Source organism: Cyprinus carpio, chromosome A24, assembly GCF_018340385.1.
Source record: "Cyprinus carpio isolate SPL01 chromosome A24, ASM1834038v1, whole genome shotgun sequence".
NCBI classification, from domain to species: Eukaryota; Metazoa; Chordata; class Actinopteri; order Cypriniformes; family Cyprinidae; genus Cyprinus; species Cyprinus carpio.
In genome coordinates, this window is record NC_056595.1 from 22,188,697 (window position 1) to 22,208,814 (window position 20,118).

The window sequence follows — 20,118 nt, forward strand, 5'->3', positions numbered from 1 at the left end:
AATCTAAACATTTCTTATCCTATTTATTTATTTTGTGTGTCAACGGGATGTAAAGTATTTTACTGACATGAACGCCCTAAACAATTGTAATAAAAAATATCCAACATGAATTACATTGAATATTCAATCTAGCCTAATGATAATTTTACAAAATACTTAGGTGACTGAAGGTGGAACAGCGTTTAAGGAAATAAATCTCACTTGTTCAGTTGTAACTGAAACTAGTACGAGAAATCTCACCTGACTAGTTAACGAAGCAGGGAAAAACCTTTGACGCTGCACCAAGGAAGGTAATAAATTTACTTATTTAAGCAGTTTACATTATACATGTTTAATATACAAGTTTGATCGTATGTAAGTTGAATTATAATCACACCATGGATGTGTCTCAAACATTAGAGGCACATTCATAGTGTTGTTATAATTCATAGGTTGCTCGTCTCAGCTGAAGTCAGAGTTCACATCTCTTTAAGTAGACAGGCAACTCAAACTAAAATGTTTAAAATACCTCGGTTATTTTTTATTTATTTATTTTTGAAGTTATAGATTGGATGTATGTACTGTATATGTAATTTTATTTTTATTTGTTTAATTAAATTATTTTGTTTAATGTAGCAAAATATCTTTATTTCTTTATTATTATTATTATTATTATTATTATTATTATTATTATTATTTACAAAGGCCATATATTACCAGTAAAGGAGCAAGTGCGTTTCATTTTTGTATGTATCATTTCTAAACCAGAGTTTAAACAGCCTGCTCTCTGTTTTGCCACTAAGTGGGCGGATGTCTAATTTAGTTACTTATATATATATATATATATATTATATATATATATATATATATATATATATATATATATATATATATATATATATATATAATTTTATTTTAATATAATAAGGACAGGTTCATAATAATGTTTGCATAATAATAATGTATTTACTCAGGTCAAAAGTTTTTACTTTAGATGTTTTAGACTGTAATAAATTTATTTATTGATTGATTTTCCCGGCTATTGTGTAATTTACAGGAATTTATGATTGATCATTTTTAAACCTTCACATAACAGCACCATATTTACGTCTATTTTATCCATGCTGAGCAATATAGTTATATTTACAGTATATGCATTTAGAGTTTTGAATTCAATTGATTTACTGTTCATCAACTTAAGGTTTATAAGGTGTGTTAAACATCATCAAAGATGTAAGGACATATTCATGTTGTCAGTTTGTTTTCTATTACAGTGGATTTTCCATTGGTGTCTCAGATGTGCAGAAATATTGAAAATGGCTGAAGCTAAAGAAGTGTCAAAAACTAGTCAAGGCAAGTCAAAATAAATATTATGTTTAACTCGCTTTGGCTGAATCTCACTGTACATAAAACACTATTACAGAAATGGCACATCTAGCCAGGTATATTTTATTCTTTATTATTATTTTTGTTTTGTTTTTTTCTCTCTTTTCTTCAGGGTTGTCTGTTGTTTGCCAGTCTGATATTGTATTTTCCCATCCTGGAGATGATGTTGTTCTGTCATGTCATCTTAAGCCGGCTATCAGTGCTGCTTCAATGGAGATTCAGTGGTGGCATAAGGAGGATCCAGTTTTCCATTATAAGAATGGACAGATGACAGTGAACATAGACTTTGAGGGTCGAGTGAGTCTCCCATTGCAAGATCTACAAAATGGAAATGTGTCTTTGACTCTCAGAGATATCAGGAGTTCACAGAAGGGCCTCTATATTTGTGAAGTCACCCATGAAAGTCAGTCAATACAAGATACTGTCTTTCTCCATATCAGCTGTAAATATTCAACTGAACAATTTTCAAAGATAATCCATATTAGTGAAAATGTCTTCAGTTTGAAAGCTGATTTCCTCTACCTCAGCTGGTAGAGCTCTGTGCAAATGGTCACAAAATATCAAAATGGTTTTTCCCTAGGAGCACAAGTACTGATAAAATGCATAGTCAGGTCAGTTTTATTTATTTATTGAAAATGTTAATAAACACTCTACAGTGTTAAAATTATTATGAATGTTACTACTTTTCATGTTTTTGATAATAAATGTAGTTCTCTCTCCAGCTGTAGACTTTAGTCTTGTGGTTTCATCTGGCCCTGTGTGTGCGGCCCCTGGGGAAGACATCATTTTACCCGTTCATCTCTTACCTGAAACCAGTGCTGTGTCCATGGAAATCAGATGGTTCAGAGGGACAGAGCTCATTTATCAGTATATGAACGGACAGGAGATGACAAATAATGACTTTGAGAACCGAGCCAGTCTGTCCATCCAGGAGCTGAGGAGAGGAAATCTTGCTCTGACTTTGAGAAATGTTCAGCCATCAGATTCAGGGGACTATACATGCAAAGTCTTTCATGATGGATGTCAGAAGAGAGGAGTAGTTCACTTGCAAGTTAAAGGTAAGATATTGTTCAAACTGCAGCTGCAGATTCTCTTCTGTAGTTCATACACTTGTATGTTGTATATGCATATTTAGCTTAGTGTCCTGACTAAAACACTATAGTGACTAGCAGGTTTACATTGCTTAAGTAGTTTTTATGTTTTAGTTAATATGAATGACAAGTATCCTTTGATTTTGCATAATTATTTTTTGTCCTTCAAATACATCTGCTGGCAAACTGAAGACTGATAAAGGACTCACCCTGAAACTGTATTTGGTTCATTTTAGAGATTGAGAGAGTGAAACATCTCTGCAGTGTCATAAAGCAAACACATGAAGACATCACGCAGCAAAGAGTAAAACTAAATGAAACCTTAAAGTTGCTTGAAGAAACACTCAATAATGTTGGTAAGTCTGAGAGACGGTGAGAAACAAAATTGATCTTTAAATTATAAAAAAGAAAATACAGAGATTTTACATGAAAACTATTGCATGACTGTCACAAACTGCATGTTTTGGTTAGCTTAAATTTGTTTCTATCTATGGCCTGTTTTCCTGTGATATGGTTTCTGATTAACGTGTCATCACCTGTTCATCATTTGAGTTCTATCACCCTGTGTATTTAAGTTCCTCCTTTCATTCAGTTGTTGTCTGGTATTGTTCCTGTGTACTGTAGATGCGCTGTTACGTTGCCTTCTCGCATTTGGATTACCTGAGTTTGTTTTATTAAATAACCCTTTGTTTGTGGAAACCTGTTTGAACATTTTTCATCATCTTCCTCTTAACCTGAGTGTGACAATGACCAAGTTCTTCACTGGAATTTATACATTTTTGATTGTGACGATTTTGATTAATTTTGTTTACATGTTTTCAATTTTAGATCGGTCATCTAGCCGTTTAAATAGTATGGAAGGGATCCCTCCATTCAGTAAGACACCACTTTAAATGCTTGTGTGTGTGTAATTGATAAGGGTTGTGCGCCATTGAGAATGCAATTTAAATTTCAAATTCAGTTTCTCAATTTGAATTGAGATAGACAGGATGGCTATTTAGAATTTGATTGAAAGGAAATAAAATGAGAATTAATTTAAATTCAAAGTAATTCCTATAATTAAAAAGCTTTTATCAAGACAAACTTTACATTTTTGGAACAAAAAGTTCCAAACTCAATGACAGCTCAATGAAAGATCGATTTATGAAGTGCCACCTGTTGAATTTCTTTAATTTGAAATGCAATTAGGTAAATTCCTCGTCCTGTCATTGTATTGCAATTTACTGTGACCAATTAAATTCAATTTAAAGGAAGTATTTCATTCAAGTCTAATTTTGCACAACCCATCAGAAAATATGTCACTGTAATCTTTGATTGGAAGAGCCATAACTGATTATTTAATTTTTGTGCCATGTTTTTATATGGGATTTCACAATATCTTGTGGTTTCCTGCAGTGCAAGATCATAGCAAATTGGAACGACTCGACATGGAAGACAGGACAGCAGGTAGATGCTTCCTTTATGCTTCTGGTGGGAAAAATTTGATATCATACCGTGTCTTGAAGTGCAAGTATTTTTTTTTTTTACTTTTACATCATCGATAGATAGGTTTTCACAATTACAGTATAAATGTAAGTCATCTACTGACACTGTACTGATACCTCCACAAAAGTGAAAAGACATTTGTCAGAAAGACTCTGAGAAACAAGAAAAGATGGCTACTAGCTCCACCCAGATTATTACTAGCCTATAAACAAAAAAAAAAAGGACACCGGTAAGGTATAAAATTACAGAACAATGTTTAGAGATTTCCTCTGATTGGCTTTGTTTAAATTTTACATTTTTAGGTTCTACATGTACCAGAAAAAGTATGGAAGGAATTCTCCCACTCAGTAAGATACTGTACTACTTTAACTCCTAGATTCTTTTTGTGATTTACTACTGCATATATTTGTGTGTTATTTATTTAAGTTCAAGTTATGAATGCCTGTTTCTTTGCTTGTGTGTCAATAACTGCAGTGGAAGCAGAGCGTGGCAGTCAAAGAACAATACAAACTAGAGAAGCGGATACTGCCACTGAGCAAGAGTTATCATCACTAGATACGTCATCACAGGTTTTGCAAAGACTAAGAAGATTAGAATTTGTAAGTTTAACAGAGAGAGCTACACAAACCCAACAGAGCCTTGAAGCAACAATGCAAAGCACTCAAGAAAGGAGACATGAGACTGTTTCTGCAGAGCAAGAGAGATCTTCATCAGCTGTACCACTACAGGTACAAGAGAGACCAGGAACATCACAATCAGATACAGCACAAGCACTACAGAGGCCAGAAGGCAGGAGGCAAAGGAGACAAGAAAAAAGAGAGAGAAAATGCCAAATTTTGTAATTAAATATACTCTTAATTACTAAAGGTTTATTGTGATTAAACATTTGTATAGAATAGATCTTGAATAAATGACAGCTTTTCCTACATTTTAGATTTGTTATGGAGTTATCTGGAATCATTCTTATATTTGTGAAATCCAAAATAAAGTTGCTGTAAGTGATTTTAGCCATGTTGCTAACTTAAATCATGTGCCTTTACAGAAAATAGTGTGTTTCCGATTAATTATGTCTTCTGATTTGGGGTTTGATAACATCTTAGGATTTATAAAGATTTTGTGTTATTGTGTTATTCTAAACCTGCATGACTTTTCTGAAACAAAAATGAATTTTTAAAACTTATTTTTAAATAAATTGTCAAATGATATTTTTTTTTTAACATTGTATCTGCGAAATTCATGAGATACTGTATGACTGTGAATTTAAGTAGAACAAAACATAAGCACCTTGTTAATTTACTCACTGTCTCTAGTTTCCTTTTTTCTTTTTTTTTAATTGCAGTGTGATTTATAAGAGAACACTGAAAAAACATAATCGGCCAGAGTAAAGAATTAAAGAAAAAAATTGCATTCTTTTCTACATATTCCTTCACCTTCCAAACATACAGTACACGTTCTCAGGGGTCAAATAATGTAGTACTAACTGTCTGGCAACCACCTCGATGCTGTTCTTATTCACCCAAACCTGTAACATGCCACACATCTCATCATCAACATATTAGCATGCATAAAATCGCTAATTTAGTACCGTATTAATCAAATGCATGTTAGGATCGTATCTCTTCACAAACTCTAAATTCACATACACTACTCACAAAAAGTTAGGGATATTTGACTTTCGGGTGAAATTTCAGAATGCACCTAAAATGCACTATAACCTTTACAGGTGAACTTATTTGACCTTCTCTAAACTTTTGAATGCTCATGTCCAACTGTTCAGTGTTTCAGTACTTATTGCATAACATGCTATTCTCTAACAAGGTGATTAACCGCAAAAATCACAACAAGCTCCATAAATCGACCACTAAATGTTCTGGTTCAATGACATATTGTATTTAAACAGTCCTCTACATCATGCTGTTTACATTTAGACATCATGAGACCAAGATGACACCTAACAATTGATCAACAGTACCTGGCCATTGCGAGCAGGGGCGGATTTAGTGAATTGGGGGCCCCAGGCAAATATAGGAATGGGGCCCTATACATTTGCACACATTTACCTAGATCAACCCTCGAGGTCCTTTTTTGTTGTGATGCTTGCTGCTGCACAATGGTGCCACATTGTTGTGTCCAATGTTTCTACATTTTTTATGTACATGTTCTAATGGGATTCTTTAATTTACATTTATTCATTTAGCAGATACTTTTATTATTTAATGTTGTAGACCACGAAATAGCAATTGATTTACCGTTTTTTTAGTTTTAACATAAAACAAAATAAATTATAAAATGATAAACCTCACAACCGAAACTTTATATTTCTGGGATGAGTCAGAAGTATAAATTATTATATTATTTTAAAACAGATTTATGTGAGTGAATATTCGCATTGGTCTGAACAAAAACTGCAGACTGGATTATTGAAAATGCACATTCATTCTATGCCAGTAGGAGGTGCTTTTGGAGTCAGAAATATAGTGGTTTCGCGCCGGTAACAGCTCTAAACAAAACAGCTCAGCTCATAAATGGTACTTTATCAGGTAAAATGAAAATGTGAGTTACCAGCGTAAGCCTACATTTTATTTTAGTCATTTTAACTTAGGGCTGTCAATCAATTAAAATATATAATCACAATTAATGGCATGATTGTCATGAGTTAACTTGTGAATAATCGCAACTTAATTGCACATTTTTATCTGTTCTAAATGTACCTTAAATGAATATTTTCCCCATGGTTTCACAGACAAGGCTTAAGCTAGTCCCAGACTAAAATGCATGTTTGAGCTGTCTCAACTGAAAATATCTTGCTCTGACATATCTTAAAACTCATTGTTCTGTGTCAATATGCACACCTGTAACACTTTCTTTTAAGGCATTTTTGTAATGCAAAATTAATTTATGCAATAAATGTTTTTGAAGAGTAGACATGTTTCATGGGTCATAGATGTTTTTCAAAGAACTTGTTCATGTCTATTAGACACATGAAAAAAAAAAAAAAACCAGAAATACTAGCTTCCTATTACTTCTCTTTCTTTGCACTGAGCACGTTTACACAAACCTGTTTGCATTTTCGCATGACAGGGCAGCTCACTTCTGAACATGCAAAATGTACATTTATTATTTATTATTACATTTGTTTGCCTCTCTGTGCCACATACTGTATTTTGATGCAGCTAAATTCTCAAAACTGTTTTCATTGATACATTTGACTGTTTGTTGTAATAAAAGGTGTTTTATTTGATATATTTGATTGTTTGTTGTATATTAAGACTACCCAGCTCTCCCTTCCGAGAAGTTTAATCTGCACAAAAATATATAATCGTGCCGTCGTCTGATAAAAATCAAATAGGCTACAGAATAGCTTGAAGACAATAGCTGTGCTGTGATTTCAGCTATACTTATATGTAAAATTGTAAAATTGTAAAATTGTAGAGAAGCAACATATCAGTGTTTTAACTGAAAGCGCAGCTCCTTTCAGCCGCGCGCTGAACGCAGAGAGAGAAGTGTGCGCGCGCTGGGAAAGAGGGACCTCGCGCTCGTGCGGCAGTCAGCTTTAGATGCATAAAATTTTATTTTGCTACAAGCTGGATACACAAGAAGCACGTTCAACTCGGACGCGCAGACGATTGTCGTGCATAAACACCGTAAACAGCAACCGTTCGCGTGTCCGCGCTTAATGCGCATCTCCTATATGAAAAGCATTAGGGGGCCCTTGGCTTTTGGGGGCCCAAGGCGGTCGCCTACCTTTGCCTAATGGGTAAGTCCGCCCCTGATTGCGAGGCTTCAAACGGTATGTTCTCAGAGGGAAGTTGCCACTGAGCTTAGAGTGTCACAGAGTGTCATCAGCAGGTTGCAACAGAGACACAGAGAGACTGGAAGAGTCACAGGAAGGCATATAAGTTTACAAGTTTAAAAGTTTAGAAGGTTACAAGTTATTGTGACATTGAAATTTTTTGTTGTGGTATGCCCACCACTGTTGTTAGCTTTTGTTTCAATAAATAGTTTGAGATGACGAAATTACCACTGCATGCTTCTACTTAAATGCCCTGCTTTCATGATATAATATCACTGTAGCAAGAACTTTTTACATTTTCTTTAAATTTCACCTGAAAGACGAATATCCCTAACTTTTTGTGAATGTTGTATAGTCTAAAATCTAGCCTTTACGTGGTAACGAACAATTAAAAAAAAAAAAAAAGGTAAAAGAATTTAAGGAATGTCACGTGATCAGTCAAACAGAACTGATCCGTTCCAAAAAAACTCACCTGACCGGTCTGGGAAAACCTTTCGTCGCTGGTAACAGAAGGAAGGTAGGCTATTGTAAATCAGTTTGTGTATTTAATACGTTTAATACATGTTGTAAGGTACAATTTGATCGTATATGTAGGCATAAGTTGTATTATAACCACATTACTAATGTGTCTCTGATTTTGCTCGTATGAACCGAAGTTTAAATATCTCTTTAAGTGGACCGGCATCTGAAACTAAAACTATTGTTTTTTTTAAAAAAAAAAAAAAAAAGATATACATAACATTAGACCTCGTTCATGAATATAATAAGGGTAGTTTTTTTTTAAGTCGTTCTTAAAAAGGCTATTTTCTTCGTAAAGCTTTTGATTTACGTTTTCCATACCAGAGAGTTTGCCTGCTGTCTGTCCTGCCGGTAGGGAGCAGCAAAATGCCTAATTTACTTTTATTTAGTTGTACGTGTTTGCAAATTTTCTATATATGTATGTATATATATTTGTGTGTGCTAACAACACCAACAACAACAATGACAATAATGTGTTAATAGATTAAAAGTTGGTTTTAGACAGTGACAAAACCATTTATAACAGATTAATATTTTGTTTGATTCCATCTATAATTTAGAAGAATTTATGTGAATTTATGATTGACCATTTTTTATATCTCCAGATAATAGCACCATAATTATGTTGTATCAGTGCTAAACTAGTTAATATTAAAGTTCAAATGTTTTTATTTAAATATTTACATTTTATTTATATTTATCTATATAAGTTTAGAGGTTTGAATGCATTTGAAATGAAATGCAATTGATTTACTGCTCATTAACTTAAGGTTTGATATAAGGACATATTCATGGACACATTCATATTGTCATAGTTTGTTTTCTAGGTTTACAGTGGATTTTCCATTGGTGTCTCAGATGTGCATAAATATTAAAAATGGTTGAACCTAAAGAAATCTCAAAAACTAGTCAAGGCAAGTCAAAAGAAAAATTGTGTAACTCGCTTCGGCTGAGTCTCACTACTTAAAACTTTATTACAGAAGTGATATATGATAGGTATATATTTTTTCAGTGCTATTATTTTCTCTCTCTCTCTCTCTCTCTTTCCAGGGTTGTCTGTTGTTTGCCAGTCTGACATTGTATTTTCCCATCCTGGAGATGATGTTGTTCTGTCATGTCATCTTAAGCCGGCTATCAGTGCTGCTTCAATGGAGATTCAGTGGTGGCATAAGGAGGATCCAGTTTTCCATTATAAGAATGGACAGATGACAGTGAACATAGACTTTGAGGGTCGAGTGAGTCTCCCGTTGCAAGATCTACAAAATGGAAATGTGTCTTTGACTCTCAGAGATATCAGGAGTTCACAGAAGGGCCTCTATATTTGTGAAATCACCCATGAAAGTCAGTCAATACAAGATACTGTTTTTCTCCATATCAGCTGTAAGTATTCAACTGAACAAGTTTCAAAGATAATCCATATTAGTCAAAACGACTTCAGTTTAAAGTTTGAAATAGTTCCTTTACCTCAACTGGTGCTAACAAATGGTCACTGGTTCGATTCCCTTGGAGCACAAGTACTTATAAAATGCATAGTCTGGTCAATTTTATTTATAGTTTTCCACAATGGACATTGCTTCAAAGCATCTTTACAGAAAAATATTGCAGTAATAATATCGTAAACTCTGTTAAGGTCTTCATTTAGCCATTGAAATAAAATTATGCATCACCTGAATGCACTGTAGGTTATTTTGGAGGAAAAATAAAGAGTCCGTCATTTGTGTTTTCATTTATGCATCTAGCAGATGCTTTTCCCAAAGCAATTAGTAAAACAGCCATCAATATTTGTAATATCGAATGCCAGATTTATTAGACAACTAGATGAGGAAGCAAGTTAAATAAGAGGAGAAATGGCAGTCAAATATAAAATTGTGTCATATTTCAAAGTCTGCCTTTTGACAACAAGTTCCAACCTCATAAATCAGACATTAAAATGGTCATAAACACTCTAAGGTGTTAAAGTTATAAGAATTATAATGTTATTCATGCTAGTATTCACAATATATCTGTTTCTCTCCCTCCAGCTGAAGACTTTAGACTTGTCACTCCTGTTGGAACGGTATCTGCTGACCCTGGATCAGACGTCATCTTACCTGTTCATCTCTCACCTGAAACCAGTGCTGTGCCCCTAGACATTAGATGGTTCAGAGGGACAGAGCTCATTTATCAGTATAAGAACAGAAAGGAGAAAACAAACTTTGAGAACCGAGTGAGTCTGTTCACCCAGGAGCTGGAGAGAGGAAATCTTGCTCTGACTTTGAGAAATTTTCAGCCAGCAGATTCAGGAGACTATACATGCAAAGTCTTTCATGATGGATGTCTGCAAACAGGAACAGTTCACCTGCAAGTGAGAGGTAAGAATATTATAAAAACTGCAGCTCTCTTGTTCATGGAAAACACACCTGTACTCCTGCATTATCTTTCATGTGTGCTGTACTATATTTCATGAATAGCAGGTTAATATTACAGACATCTGAAATATAAGAAAATGATAACCAAACTTGTAGTTTTAGCTGAACTAACCCTTAAATATGTGAGCATGTTACGTGAAGTTTAATAACCAACAATTGTCCAAGATTTTTGTTTTTATTTTTATTTTAACAATGTTTCTTTTTATTTATTTTATTTTTTTCATATTTTGTAATATTATTTTATGAAATGTTTTGATTGAAAGGTGTCTTTGTGGTATATTTATTTAAAACAAATGCCACTTGTTTTGATACTTTGATATATAATACAAAGACATGTATACATTTTAAATCGTGGTGTCCAAATACTTTTTGCCATGACACATTTGAAAATCACCTTGACTTTTTGTTTATTTTAGAGATTCAGAGGTGTGATGATGCTAGATTGAGACATCTCCACAGTGTGCTACAACAAGTACAGAATGATATTCTGCTACAAAAAGCACAACTACTGCAGGGAACCATAAATTTGCTTCAAGAAACACTCAATGAAGATGAAATGAGAAATAATGCCTTTGGTAAGTCTGAGAGACCATGAGAAGAAAAAAAAGGCAAAAAGTAAATTGCATTTGATTAATACTGTTTATTATTTAAATTTTAGGCCCTGCTCCTAGACGTTCAAACAGTAGGGAAGGAATTCCTCCTCTCAGTAAGATTCCTCCTGTCATTAAATGCGTGTGTGTGTGTGTGTGTTTCTAATCTGAAAGTTTGCAGATGATCAGAGAATACTTATAACTGTACTTATGTAACTGTAACTAATGAAATGAGAGTCATCGGTGTGATTGTTGTATGTAAATTTGCAATCCATCAAAAAACATGTTATATTAATATTTTTAATAACATTTTAAATAGTGATTTTATTTTTATCTTGCGATTGCCTGCAGTGGGAGATGATGGCATGCACCAGACACGCACAATGGAGGCGGGCAGTGTTGTGTTTGAGCGAAATTTCAATATGCACATTACCAGCAGAACACATTCAAGTGCACCAAACAGTAAGTGTCATAAGCGGGTAGATGAGATGTATGCAGTTTCTGATTACCTAGAGATTTACTTTGTTTCTTTTTAAACTTTACATGAAAAATTCATTTTTTTACTTAATCTGTGCACTAGAAAGCAGATTCTGTATTTTTATCATAATGTCTCATTGTCCACAGTAAAGACAGGTAGTTCCTGTTTGCTTGTTGTTGTTGTTTTTTTATGTCTATTATAGATGGAGGGCTGACTTACTGTACCATTACAGCTGCATTTGTTTTGTGATTTTGGTTAGTTTATTGTTATGCATGTCCTGTTTCTTTACTTGTGTCAATATCACAGTGGCTAGACATGATGGTGGTCAAAACAGAAGACGAACAAGTGAAGGGAATATTACCACTCAACAAGAGCTGTCACGGCTAATTCTACAAACACAGAATCTCCTAAGAAATATCAGAGATGAATCAACCATTGTACCTACAAGTGCTAGGACACATGCACAGGAGAACCCTGGAACATCAATACAAAGTATTGCCACAGAACAAAAGACATCCTCCTCGGCTGTACAATCACAGGTACAAGAAAGAGAAAGACCATCAGAATCAGTCATGACACTAGCAGGAGAATCAACACGAACATCAGAGAGGCCAGAAGACGGAAGGCAAAGGACTCAACAAAGAAATGAAAATATAAAGAAAACCTGTCAGATTATGTAATTATTAAACACAAAGTAGGAGATATACAAATATTACTAGTCTATTGGGGTTAAGCATGTAAATAGAACAATCTTAATCTCTTATTTAATGTCATGTTTGAGTAGACTGGAATCAAATTAGACGCATGTTAATTATTCTCATGTCAATTATCTCTGGTAATGTTCATCCAAATCCTGGGCCAGCTAACTCAGTTACTGCCCGGCTGTCATTTGGTGAATTTTGTGAACGTAAATCATTGGGTTTTTTACATGTAAATATCTACAGTCTGTTAAACTCGCCACATGTGGCACTGATGCTAGGGCATTCTGGAAAACAGTCAAGGTAATGGAAAATAAAGTTATTTCCCCTCATTTACCAGTTTCTATGTTATTTAATGACAATATTACTGAGAAGTCTCAGATGGCCTCACTTCTAAATCATCACTTTATTAATGCAACCCATACAGTTTCAATGGCAAACCCTAATCCAGTCTCATTGGACACTTCAGTTACAACCTCAGCAGATGTCCAACTTTCTCCACCAAGCAACAGTGACTTCTCCTTTATGCCTCTCTCCACCTCTGAAGTCCAGAATGAACTCACCAAGCTGAGTACAAACAAATCTGCTGGCCTTGATGGTCTTGATCCCATGTTCTTAAAAGCAGCAGCCCACATTATTGCCGCTCCGGTCACAAGACTATTTAACATGTCCCTACAGCCATAATTTTTCCCCTCTTCAAAGGGGGTTCTAAATCTGACCCAAATTGTTATCGCCCAATTTCCATCCTACCATGCCTTGCCAAAGTTCTGGAGAAGCTTGTTCAAAAACAGTTAAATGATTTCCTGGATAAGAATCATATATTATTTGACATGCAATCTGGTTTTCGAACGGAACATTGGTGCATAACAGCCACTACAAAGGTCCTTGATGATGTAATTACAGCATTAGACAGCAAGCAGGTCTGTATTGCCACCTTTATAGACCTTGCTAATGCCTTTGTCTCTGTCGACCACAGCATCCTTTTATATAAGCTTTCCAGTATTGGTTTGTCCTCATCTAGTTGTGATTGGTTTGCCAATTATCTCACCAACCGTGTCCAGCAATTGAAGGTTGAAAACATCATGTCAGACCCATTTATTATCTCTAAAGGTGTGCCTCAAGGCTCCATCCTGGGGCCAACCCTTTTTTCTATATACATCAATGATATAGGCAGAGCTGCTGGCACCTCCCGGATTCGTCTTTATGCAGATGATACCATTTTGTACTCAGTTGGATCCTCTCCAAATACTGCGGCTTCCAGTCTTAAACTCAGCTTCACCTCTATAGAGCAGTTTTTTGACAATCTCCACCTCCGTATTTACACTAGTAAGACAAAATGTATTCTTTTTAGCCAAAAACCGGTTACCCAGACTCCACTTACAATCACCTGCATGAACGGTATGTCTCTGGAGTATGTCAAAAAATATAAATATCTAGGCATTTGGTTGGATTCATCCCTGTCATTCAACACACACATCAATAACCTTCAAACAAAAGTCAAAGCTAGGCTAGCCTTTCTTTTCCGCAATAAAGTTTCCTTTACTTATGCTACCAAATGCACCCTTGTTAAGATGACAGTACTGCCAATTTTGGATTATGACGATATTATCTACAGAATGGCACCAAACACAGCCCTAAAAAAACTTGACACAATTTATCGTTCAGCCATCCGTTTTGCCACTAATGCACCCTTTCAGACTCATCACTGTGACCTATATAAAATGGGCTGGCCCTCCCTTCATACCCGGCGACTCCATCATTGGTTTCTCTTCATATACAAGACAATCCTGGGCAAGACACCTCTCTATCTGTCATCTCTTCTTCATGCCGTTCATAACACCTATTACACAAGATCAAGTAATTTGATTAAATTTAGTACCCCTCCTACTTCTACTACTTTTGGACGTAATGCCTTCCGCTTTGCAGCAGTATATGACTGGAACATACTACAAATACCCTGAAACTTACATCTCTGATACCAATCTCCACCTATAAGCAGAACCTTCAAAATTATATAGTTGACTCTTGTTCCTGCTGACAATCATGAATCATATTTATATACACATACTTAAGCATTTTACTGTTTTTCTTTTTCTCTTTTTTCTTTGTTGTTTATCTTTTTTAATTCAATTGCTTGTTTTATGTGTCGTTTTTGACTATGTACAGTTGTACAGTATGTTCCTATTTATTCCTGTAGCCTCTTGGACAGGTCATGTTTGTAAATGAGAAGTGGTTCTCAAACAGTTTACCTGGATAAATAAAGGAATAATAATAATCCCAATTTTTTTTTAAATAGAGTTTGTTCTTATTTATTTTTCCTGGATAAATAAAGGAATAATAATAATCCCAATTTTTTTTTAAATCCCCAAAACCACACACTCACTCTCACTCCAAAACCCTGCCCTCCAAAAACAAACATCCAAAAGCAATTTCTGTATCCAGAGTCCTGTATAAAGGACAGTTGAAATTTATGTATATAGATTTCTTTATAAAGGACAGTTCACAGCAATTTCTTACTTTTAGTTAAAAATTTAGAGCAACATGGGTAAAGAATAATGATCACGAGTCACACTGCAATATTCCATACAACTAAAATGAGAATGGCAGCCTTGAGAGGATGACTTTTAAAACATGGTTGTTCAAAATCAGACCTTTAAATTTGATGTAGATACACGGATTTTTCAAGCTGATGGGGCCCTATACATTTGCACACATTTACCGATCAACCCTCGAGGTCCGTTTTTGTTGTGACATGCTGACAGTGCACAATGGTGCCACAGATGTTTCTACAATGTCTAATGGGATTCTTTAATTTACCTTAGCAGAGTACTTTTATTATTTAATGAGCTCGAGCAATTGATTCACCGTAGTTTTAAAATAAAACAAAATAAAATTATAAAATGATAAACCTCACAACCGACACTTTATAAAGTATAAATTATTATTATTATTTAAAAACAGATTTATGTGAGTGAATATTCGCATTGGTTCTCACTGGAATGAAAATGCACATTCAACACGTCAGTGTTTCGCCGGTGTGGATCAGGGTAAAATGAAAATGTGAGTTACCAGCGTAAGGCTATTTTATTTTAGTCATTAACTTAGGGCTGTCAATCAATTTAAAATATAAACTGAGTTAAATAATCGCGACTTTTTATCTGTTCTCTGGTTTCACAGACAAGGGCTTAAGCTAGTCCCAGACTAATGATGCATTTTTGAGCTGTCCTCAACTGAAAAATATCTTGCTCTGACATATCTTAAAAACTCATTGTTCTGTGTCAATATGCACACCTGTAACACTTTCTTTTAAGGCATTTTTTTGTAATGCCAAAATTAATTTATGCAATAAATGTTTTTTGAATAGTAGACATGTTTCATGGGTCATAGGATGTTTTTAAAAAACTTGCTCATGTCTATTAGACACATGGAAAAAAAAAAAAAAAAACCAGACTAGTACTTGTTTGCACGGAGCACTTTTACAAAAAATTTTCGCATGACAAGCTCACTTCTGAACACATGTACATTTTTATTTATTAAAAATAATGCCTCTCTGTGCCACATACGTAATAGCTAAAGTTTTCATTGACTTTATAAGACAAGGGGATGAATATGAAATAACTGAAACGCGACCCATTGCAATCTGCACAAAAATATATAATCGTCCATAAAAATCAAAATAAGATAGCTTGAAGACAAAGCTGTGCTGTGGTCAGCTATACTTGATTTCATTGTAAAATGAAAATTGTAGAGAAGCAACATATCAACTGAAAGCGGTTGCTTCAGAAAACTCAGACCTGACTCGTGCGGCAGTCAGCTTTAGATGGCATAAAAATTTGCTACAAGCTGTAGATATATTCGGACGCGCAGACGAAATTACCGTTCGCGTGTCCCGCGCTTTAATGCGCATCTCCTATATGAAAAGCATTAGGGGGCCCCTTGGCGGTCGCCTACCTTTTATAATGGGTAAAAAAGTATACTTAAGATTAATGTATATTATGTATTTAAAAAAAATACAGAAATGTACAGTATATTTTTTTAAATAAATGCATTTTCCCAGAACAAGACTAGTCTCAGTTTTAATACATATAAAAATATTTCATATTATTACATGTCTGTGAGTTGCTTTCTTTACACCTTTTTGTATGAAGCGCCACCAGCTCCAACGTCACAATCACCTACCGCGCTCGCGTGAGTCCTCCCACCGCCCACGCGTGACATCTAACAGAAAAAAAAAAAAAAATGATGAAATAATTAAATAAATGAGCAAGGTGCAGTTCCGCCAGGAGCCGTGAGAGTGTGTGCGCGCGCGAATGTGTGTGTGGCGTCTGTCTGAAACATGAACCGCTTGCGTTAGACATCAGGAGGGCGATTCAAAACGGGGGAAATATCAGCACCTGTCATCATCCGCATCATCTTCAGCATCTTTCTGAAAACCTGTGCGCGCGCCAGCCAAATTAAACCAGGGCGGTGAAATTATTTGTGCGAGCTGCCTATGAAGGGGAGGAAGGTGTGACACACTACAGAGTGTGTGTTGTGGTTTGCATTAGTGTTAATGCTCTTACTTACTACTCTCTTAATTATCAGCCGTGGAAAACTGGAGCATACATGTCGTGATCTGAGAAAAGCATCGGGTTATTCTTATGGATTAACATATGATCTGAATTCAACCCAGGTCAAGTGAGTATCCTGCTTAGTATAGATGTCTACACTGTGTCTGTATAGTGCACTAGATGTCTGTATATTGTGTGTGATGTTTGTTGCATGCAATTTTCTGTTATTGTAAATAAATAAACTCTCTTTCTGTCTATGTATCATATGTTTCCCGTGTTTAATGGTTGAGTTCTGGTAAACTAGGGCGGGCATTTCTTTCACAACATTCAACAAGTATTGCTTTGTGCTGCTTTAATGCTGGTGCGTTCATGGTGACATGCATTGATTCTTACATCAGCGGTCATGTGGAATAACACGAGCAGCATTCGTGCAGGATGTCAGGTGTGTGAAATGAGATGCAGAACACACTACATACATGTCCACATGTTTTGCACGGTCTGTTTGAGCGGATATCCACACACAGCCAGATTTATGCGGATTCAAAGGTGGAATACGATGGATAATTTTCACCTATTGGCCCTAGTGTAAGGCAGTCACCAGTGTCATCTCTTTCCTGCAGGGATGAGTAATCAGGGAGAGACGGAGACAGAGAGAAACAGACAACAGAGCAGTGCTTGTGTGAACTCGTGAAATAAAAGCATGGAAGAAGGCTGAAATGGGATACATCAGGTTTTATTTATATACGGTGTAAATAATTAAAGAGCCGTCCATGAATGTTGAACTCAGTGAGCAGTGATCTGGTATGATTGCTGTAGAAACCGAAAAGCCAGTCGATAATTGAAAGATCTGACACTTGCTATTGAGTTATGCAAAATACATCCTTATTCCTCAAAGTTAGACAGAAGCCGCACTTGCTCTCAAATAAAATCACACATTGAGCTAATAGGAACATGTTATTAGAATGTCTGCTAGTTTTTATTAATACAATACAAAACAATAATATAAAATGATGTGCTTGTTTAATGATAGGTACGGTTTCAGATGCTAGGATTGCCCTTGATTGAATTAAAGTAGGTTAATCAGGACTTGATGTGATTGATGTAGCTTAAGTATTTCAATTTAACTCCCTATTTTCTCTGACTTTTATCTGTTATTCTGTAAACAAACAGTTAAAAGGACACAAAATCATTAGGCTTTCAAGTTTTAGTCTGTTTGGACTGTCATAAGTGAGATTGAATTGCTGTAACGGTCGGCAATATTTTTATAATGTTTTTGAAAGAGTCTCTATGCTCACCAAGGCTGCATTTATTTAATCAAATATACAGAAAAATGGGGAAATCTTACGATTTAAAATAACTGTTTTCTATTTGAATTTATTGTAAAATATAATTTATTCCTGTGATGCAATGCTGCATTTTCAGCATCATTACTCCAGTATTCAGTGTCACATGATCCTTCAGAAATCATTCTAATATGCTGATTTGCTGCTCATGAAACATTTCTTATTACTATCAATGTCTTTCAAAAATCTTTGATGAACAAAAAGTAAAAAATAAAATAAAAATAAAAAAGTCAGCATTTATTTTAAATAGAAACCTTTTGTAACATTAAGAATGTCTTTACTGACACTTTTGATCAATTTAGTGCATCCTTTTTTTTGTCTTTTTTTTTTTTTTTTTGAAATCTTACTGACACCTAACTTTTATATTATCAGACAGTTCAGTGCTTATCTTTTTTCTCCCTCTGCTTTCAGGTCCTGTTTTATCTTCTCATATTAGCACATTACTTTTTTTCTGTTTTGTTTCCTCTCAATATTTTTCTGTAGGTTATATATATATGATATTATATATATATAATATATATATATATATATATATATATATATATATATATATATATATATATATATATATTCTGAAGCAACATATCAGATCTATATACTTTTTGAAGTATTAGCTCCATATTTCACATTGGTATCTGTAAAATATTGTCTGTTATTATCCTGATTTTAAGGCAGATTGATAGACAGTGTGAAGTGTATGTACTGTAGATGGCAGTGAAATACATGCTGAAATTAAGTAGTAAGGTTTTGTTTTGTTTTTTCTATCAGAATTAGGTTTTTTTTTTTTTTTTTTTTTTTTACCTTTTAAATTGTTTTATTTAGAAGCATTTAATCCACATTAAAACTTTGTTGAATGTTTTTTTATCTCCTAAGTTTCTATTATAGCATGTTTCCAGTAGTTAAAGAACCTAGTCCCATACTGCAATATTTCAGTCAGGACGGTCCTTGTGAAGTTATGATGTGTCTGTTGACTATCACATGAAGATGTCGTTGTGCTCATCTCTGTGCTCTTACCGCTAATAGTTTCTCTGTCCCTCTCTTTGCTGTAATTGCTGTTAAACTTGAGAAAGAGCTGAGCTCTCAGATGCAGAGGTGAGGAAGGGGTTACGCTTGCTGTAAGACGAAACACTTCCCTCATTTAGCAAGTTTGACCTCTCACTCAATTCATATTTCTCGTAATGTCTCAGTCTCTGGTTATGCAGGCTTAGATTTCTGTTTTGTACACAGTGTCTGTTTGCCACTGACGGACAGAGGTATGACACTTCAAATACTCCAGTTTAAGTTGCAGTAACTTTTGTAAATTATTTTTTCTATTTTTTAACTAGGATTTAAATTTTAAAACATTTGAAATTTAAATTGGTAGCAAAAATTTTAACACTTTTTTTATGTTATAATTTATTTAGGATTATTATTATTTTCCCAATCACATAAAATATTTAATTTAAATTTTTTGTAATTACCAGAGCATGATAAGATTGTTTTGATTATTTTACATTCTACTTTGTATTTTTATGATTATTATTCTTCTCTCAACCACACAAAATATTTAAATTAACTTTTTATGATTACCAGAGCATATTTAGATTTTTTTTCTTTTTCTTTTTTTAATTAAACGATTTTTTGTGCTACTTTGTGTTTATATAGAATTATTACTTCTCTGTCAACCACAAAATAATAATAATAATAATAATAATTAACTATATGAATACCAAAGCAAATTACATTTTTTTTTCCTTTTTTAAAAATATTTTACATTACAAAATATTATTTATTTTTTATTTGTTTTTTTTTATTTATT

General features: G+C 34.3%; 3 protein-coding genes across 6 annotated transcripts in view; all 3 read left to right on the forward strand.

Annotated features, from left to right (window-relative positions):
• The first annotated feature begins 215 nt into the window (after positions 1 to 215).
• Positions 216 to 5,237, forward strand: LOC122135404. Of its 2 annotated transcripts, XM_042714707.1 has the most exons (9): positions 216 to 290; positions 1,254 to 1,332; positions 1,478 to 1,807; positions 2,088 to 2,423; positions 2,693 to 2,812; positions 3,285 to 3,332; positions 3,852 to 3,902; positions 4,244 to 4,288; positions 4,416 to 5,237. In XM_042714707.1, the coding sequence occupies exons 2-9, from the start codon at positions 1,296 to 1,298 to the stop codon at positions 4,781 to 4,783; spliced, it is 1,335 nt and encodes a 444-aa protein (XP_042570641.1). In that variant the 5' UTR covers positions 216 to 290; positions 1,254 to 1,295; the 3' UTR covers positions 4,784 to 5,237. The 2 variants fall into 2 exon arrangements, with proteins under 2 accessions (XP_042570641.1, XP_042570640.1); XM_042714706.1 differs by lacking the exon at positions 216 to 290 and having other exon boundaries at positions 930 to 1,332.
• A 2,965-nt stretch (positions 5,238 to 8,202) lies between these two features.
• Positions 8,203 to 14,693, forward strand: LOC109101680. The gene is made up of 8 exons (XM_042714710.1): positions 8,203 to 8,251; positions 9,081 to 9,167; positions 9,304 to 9,633; positions 10,275 to 10,604; positions 11,078 to 11,236; positions 11,320 to 11,367; positions 11,603 to 11,713; positions 12,036 to 14,693. Exons 2-8 carry the CDS (start codon positions 9,131 to 9,133, stop codon positions 12,407 to 12,409), a joined length of 1,389 nt encoding a protein of 462 aa, XP_042570644.1. The 5' UTR covers positions 8,203 to 8,251; positions 9,081 to 9,130; the 3' UTR covers positions 12,410 to 14,693.
• Positions 14,694 to 16,646: 1,953 nt separating this feature from the next.
• LOC109101681 (potassium voltage-gated channel subfamily C member 1-like) overlaps positions 16,647 to 20,118 on the forward strand; it is a 51,162-nt gene continuing 47,690 nt past the window's right edge. For all 3 annotated transcript variants that reach the window (XM_042714711.1, XM_042714712.1, XM_042714713.1), the window contains exon 1: positions 16,647 to 17,104. In XM_042714711.1, the coding sequence (XP_042570645.1) occupies positions 16,980 to 17,104 (125 nt within the window). In that variant the 5' untranslated portion in view covers positions 16,647 to 16,979. The remainder of the gene's footprint in view (positions 17,105 to 20,118) is intronic.

Bases quoted from the DNA above. Each gene is read 5' to 3' on its own strand.
- LOC122135404 (XM_042714706.1), top strand. From the start codon at position 1,101: ATGCTGAGCAATATAGTTATATTTACAGTATATGCATTTAGAGTTTTG. The intron at 1,333-1,477 runs GCAAGTCAAAAT...TCTTTTCTTCAG, and splicing joins AGTGTCAAAAACTAGTCAAG to GGTTGTCTGTTGTTTGCCAG. The intron at 2,813-3,284 runs GTAAGTCTGAGA...TTTCAATTTTAG, and splicing joins AGAAACACTCAATAATGTTG to ATCGGTCATCTAGCCGTTTA.
- LOC109101680 (XM_042714710.1), top strand. From the start codon at position 9,131: ATGGTTGAACCTAAAGAAATCTCAAAAACTAGTCAAG. The intron at 11,237-11,319 runs GTAAGTCTGAGA...TTTAAATTTTAG, and splicing joins AATGAGAAATAATGCCTTTG to GCCCTGCTCCTAGACGTTCA. The intron at 11,368-11,602 runs GTAAGATTCCTC...GATTGCCTGCAG, and splicing joins GGAAGGAATTCCTCCTCTCA to TGGGAGATGATGGCATGCAC.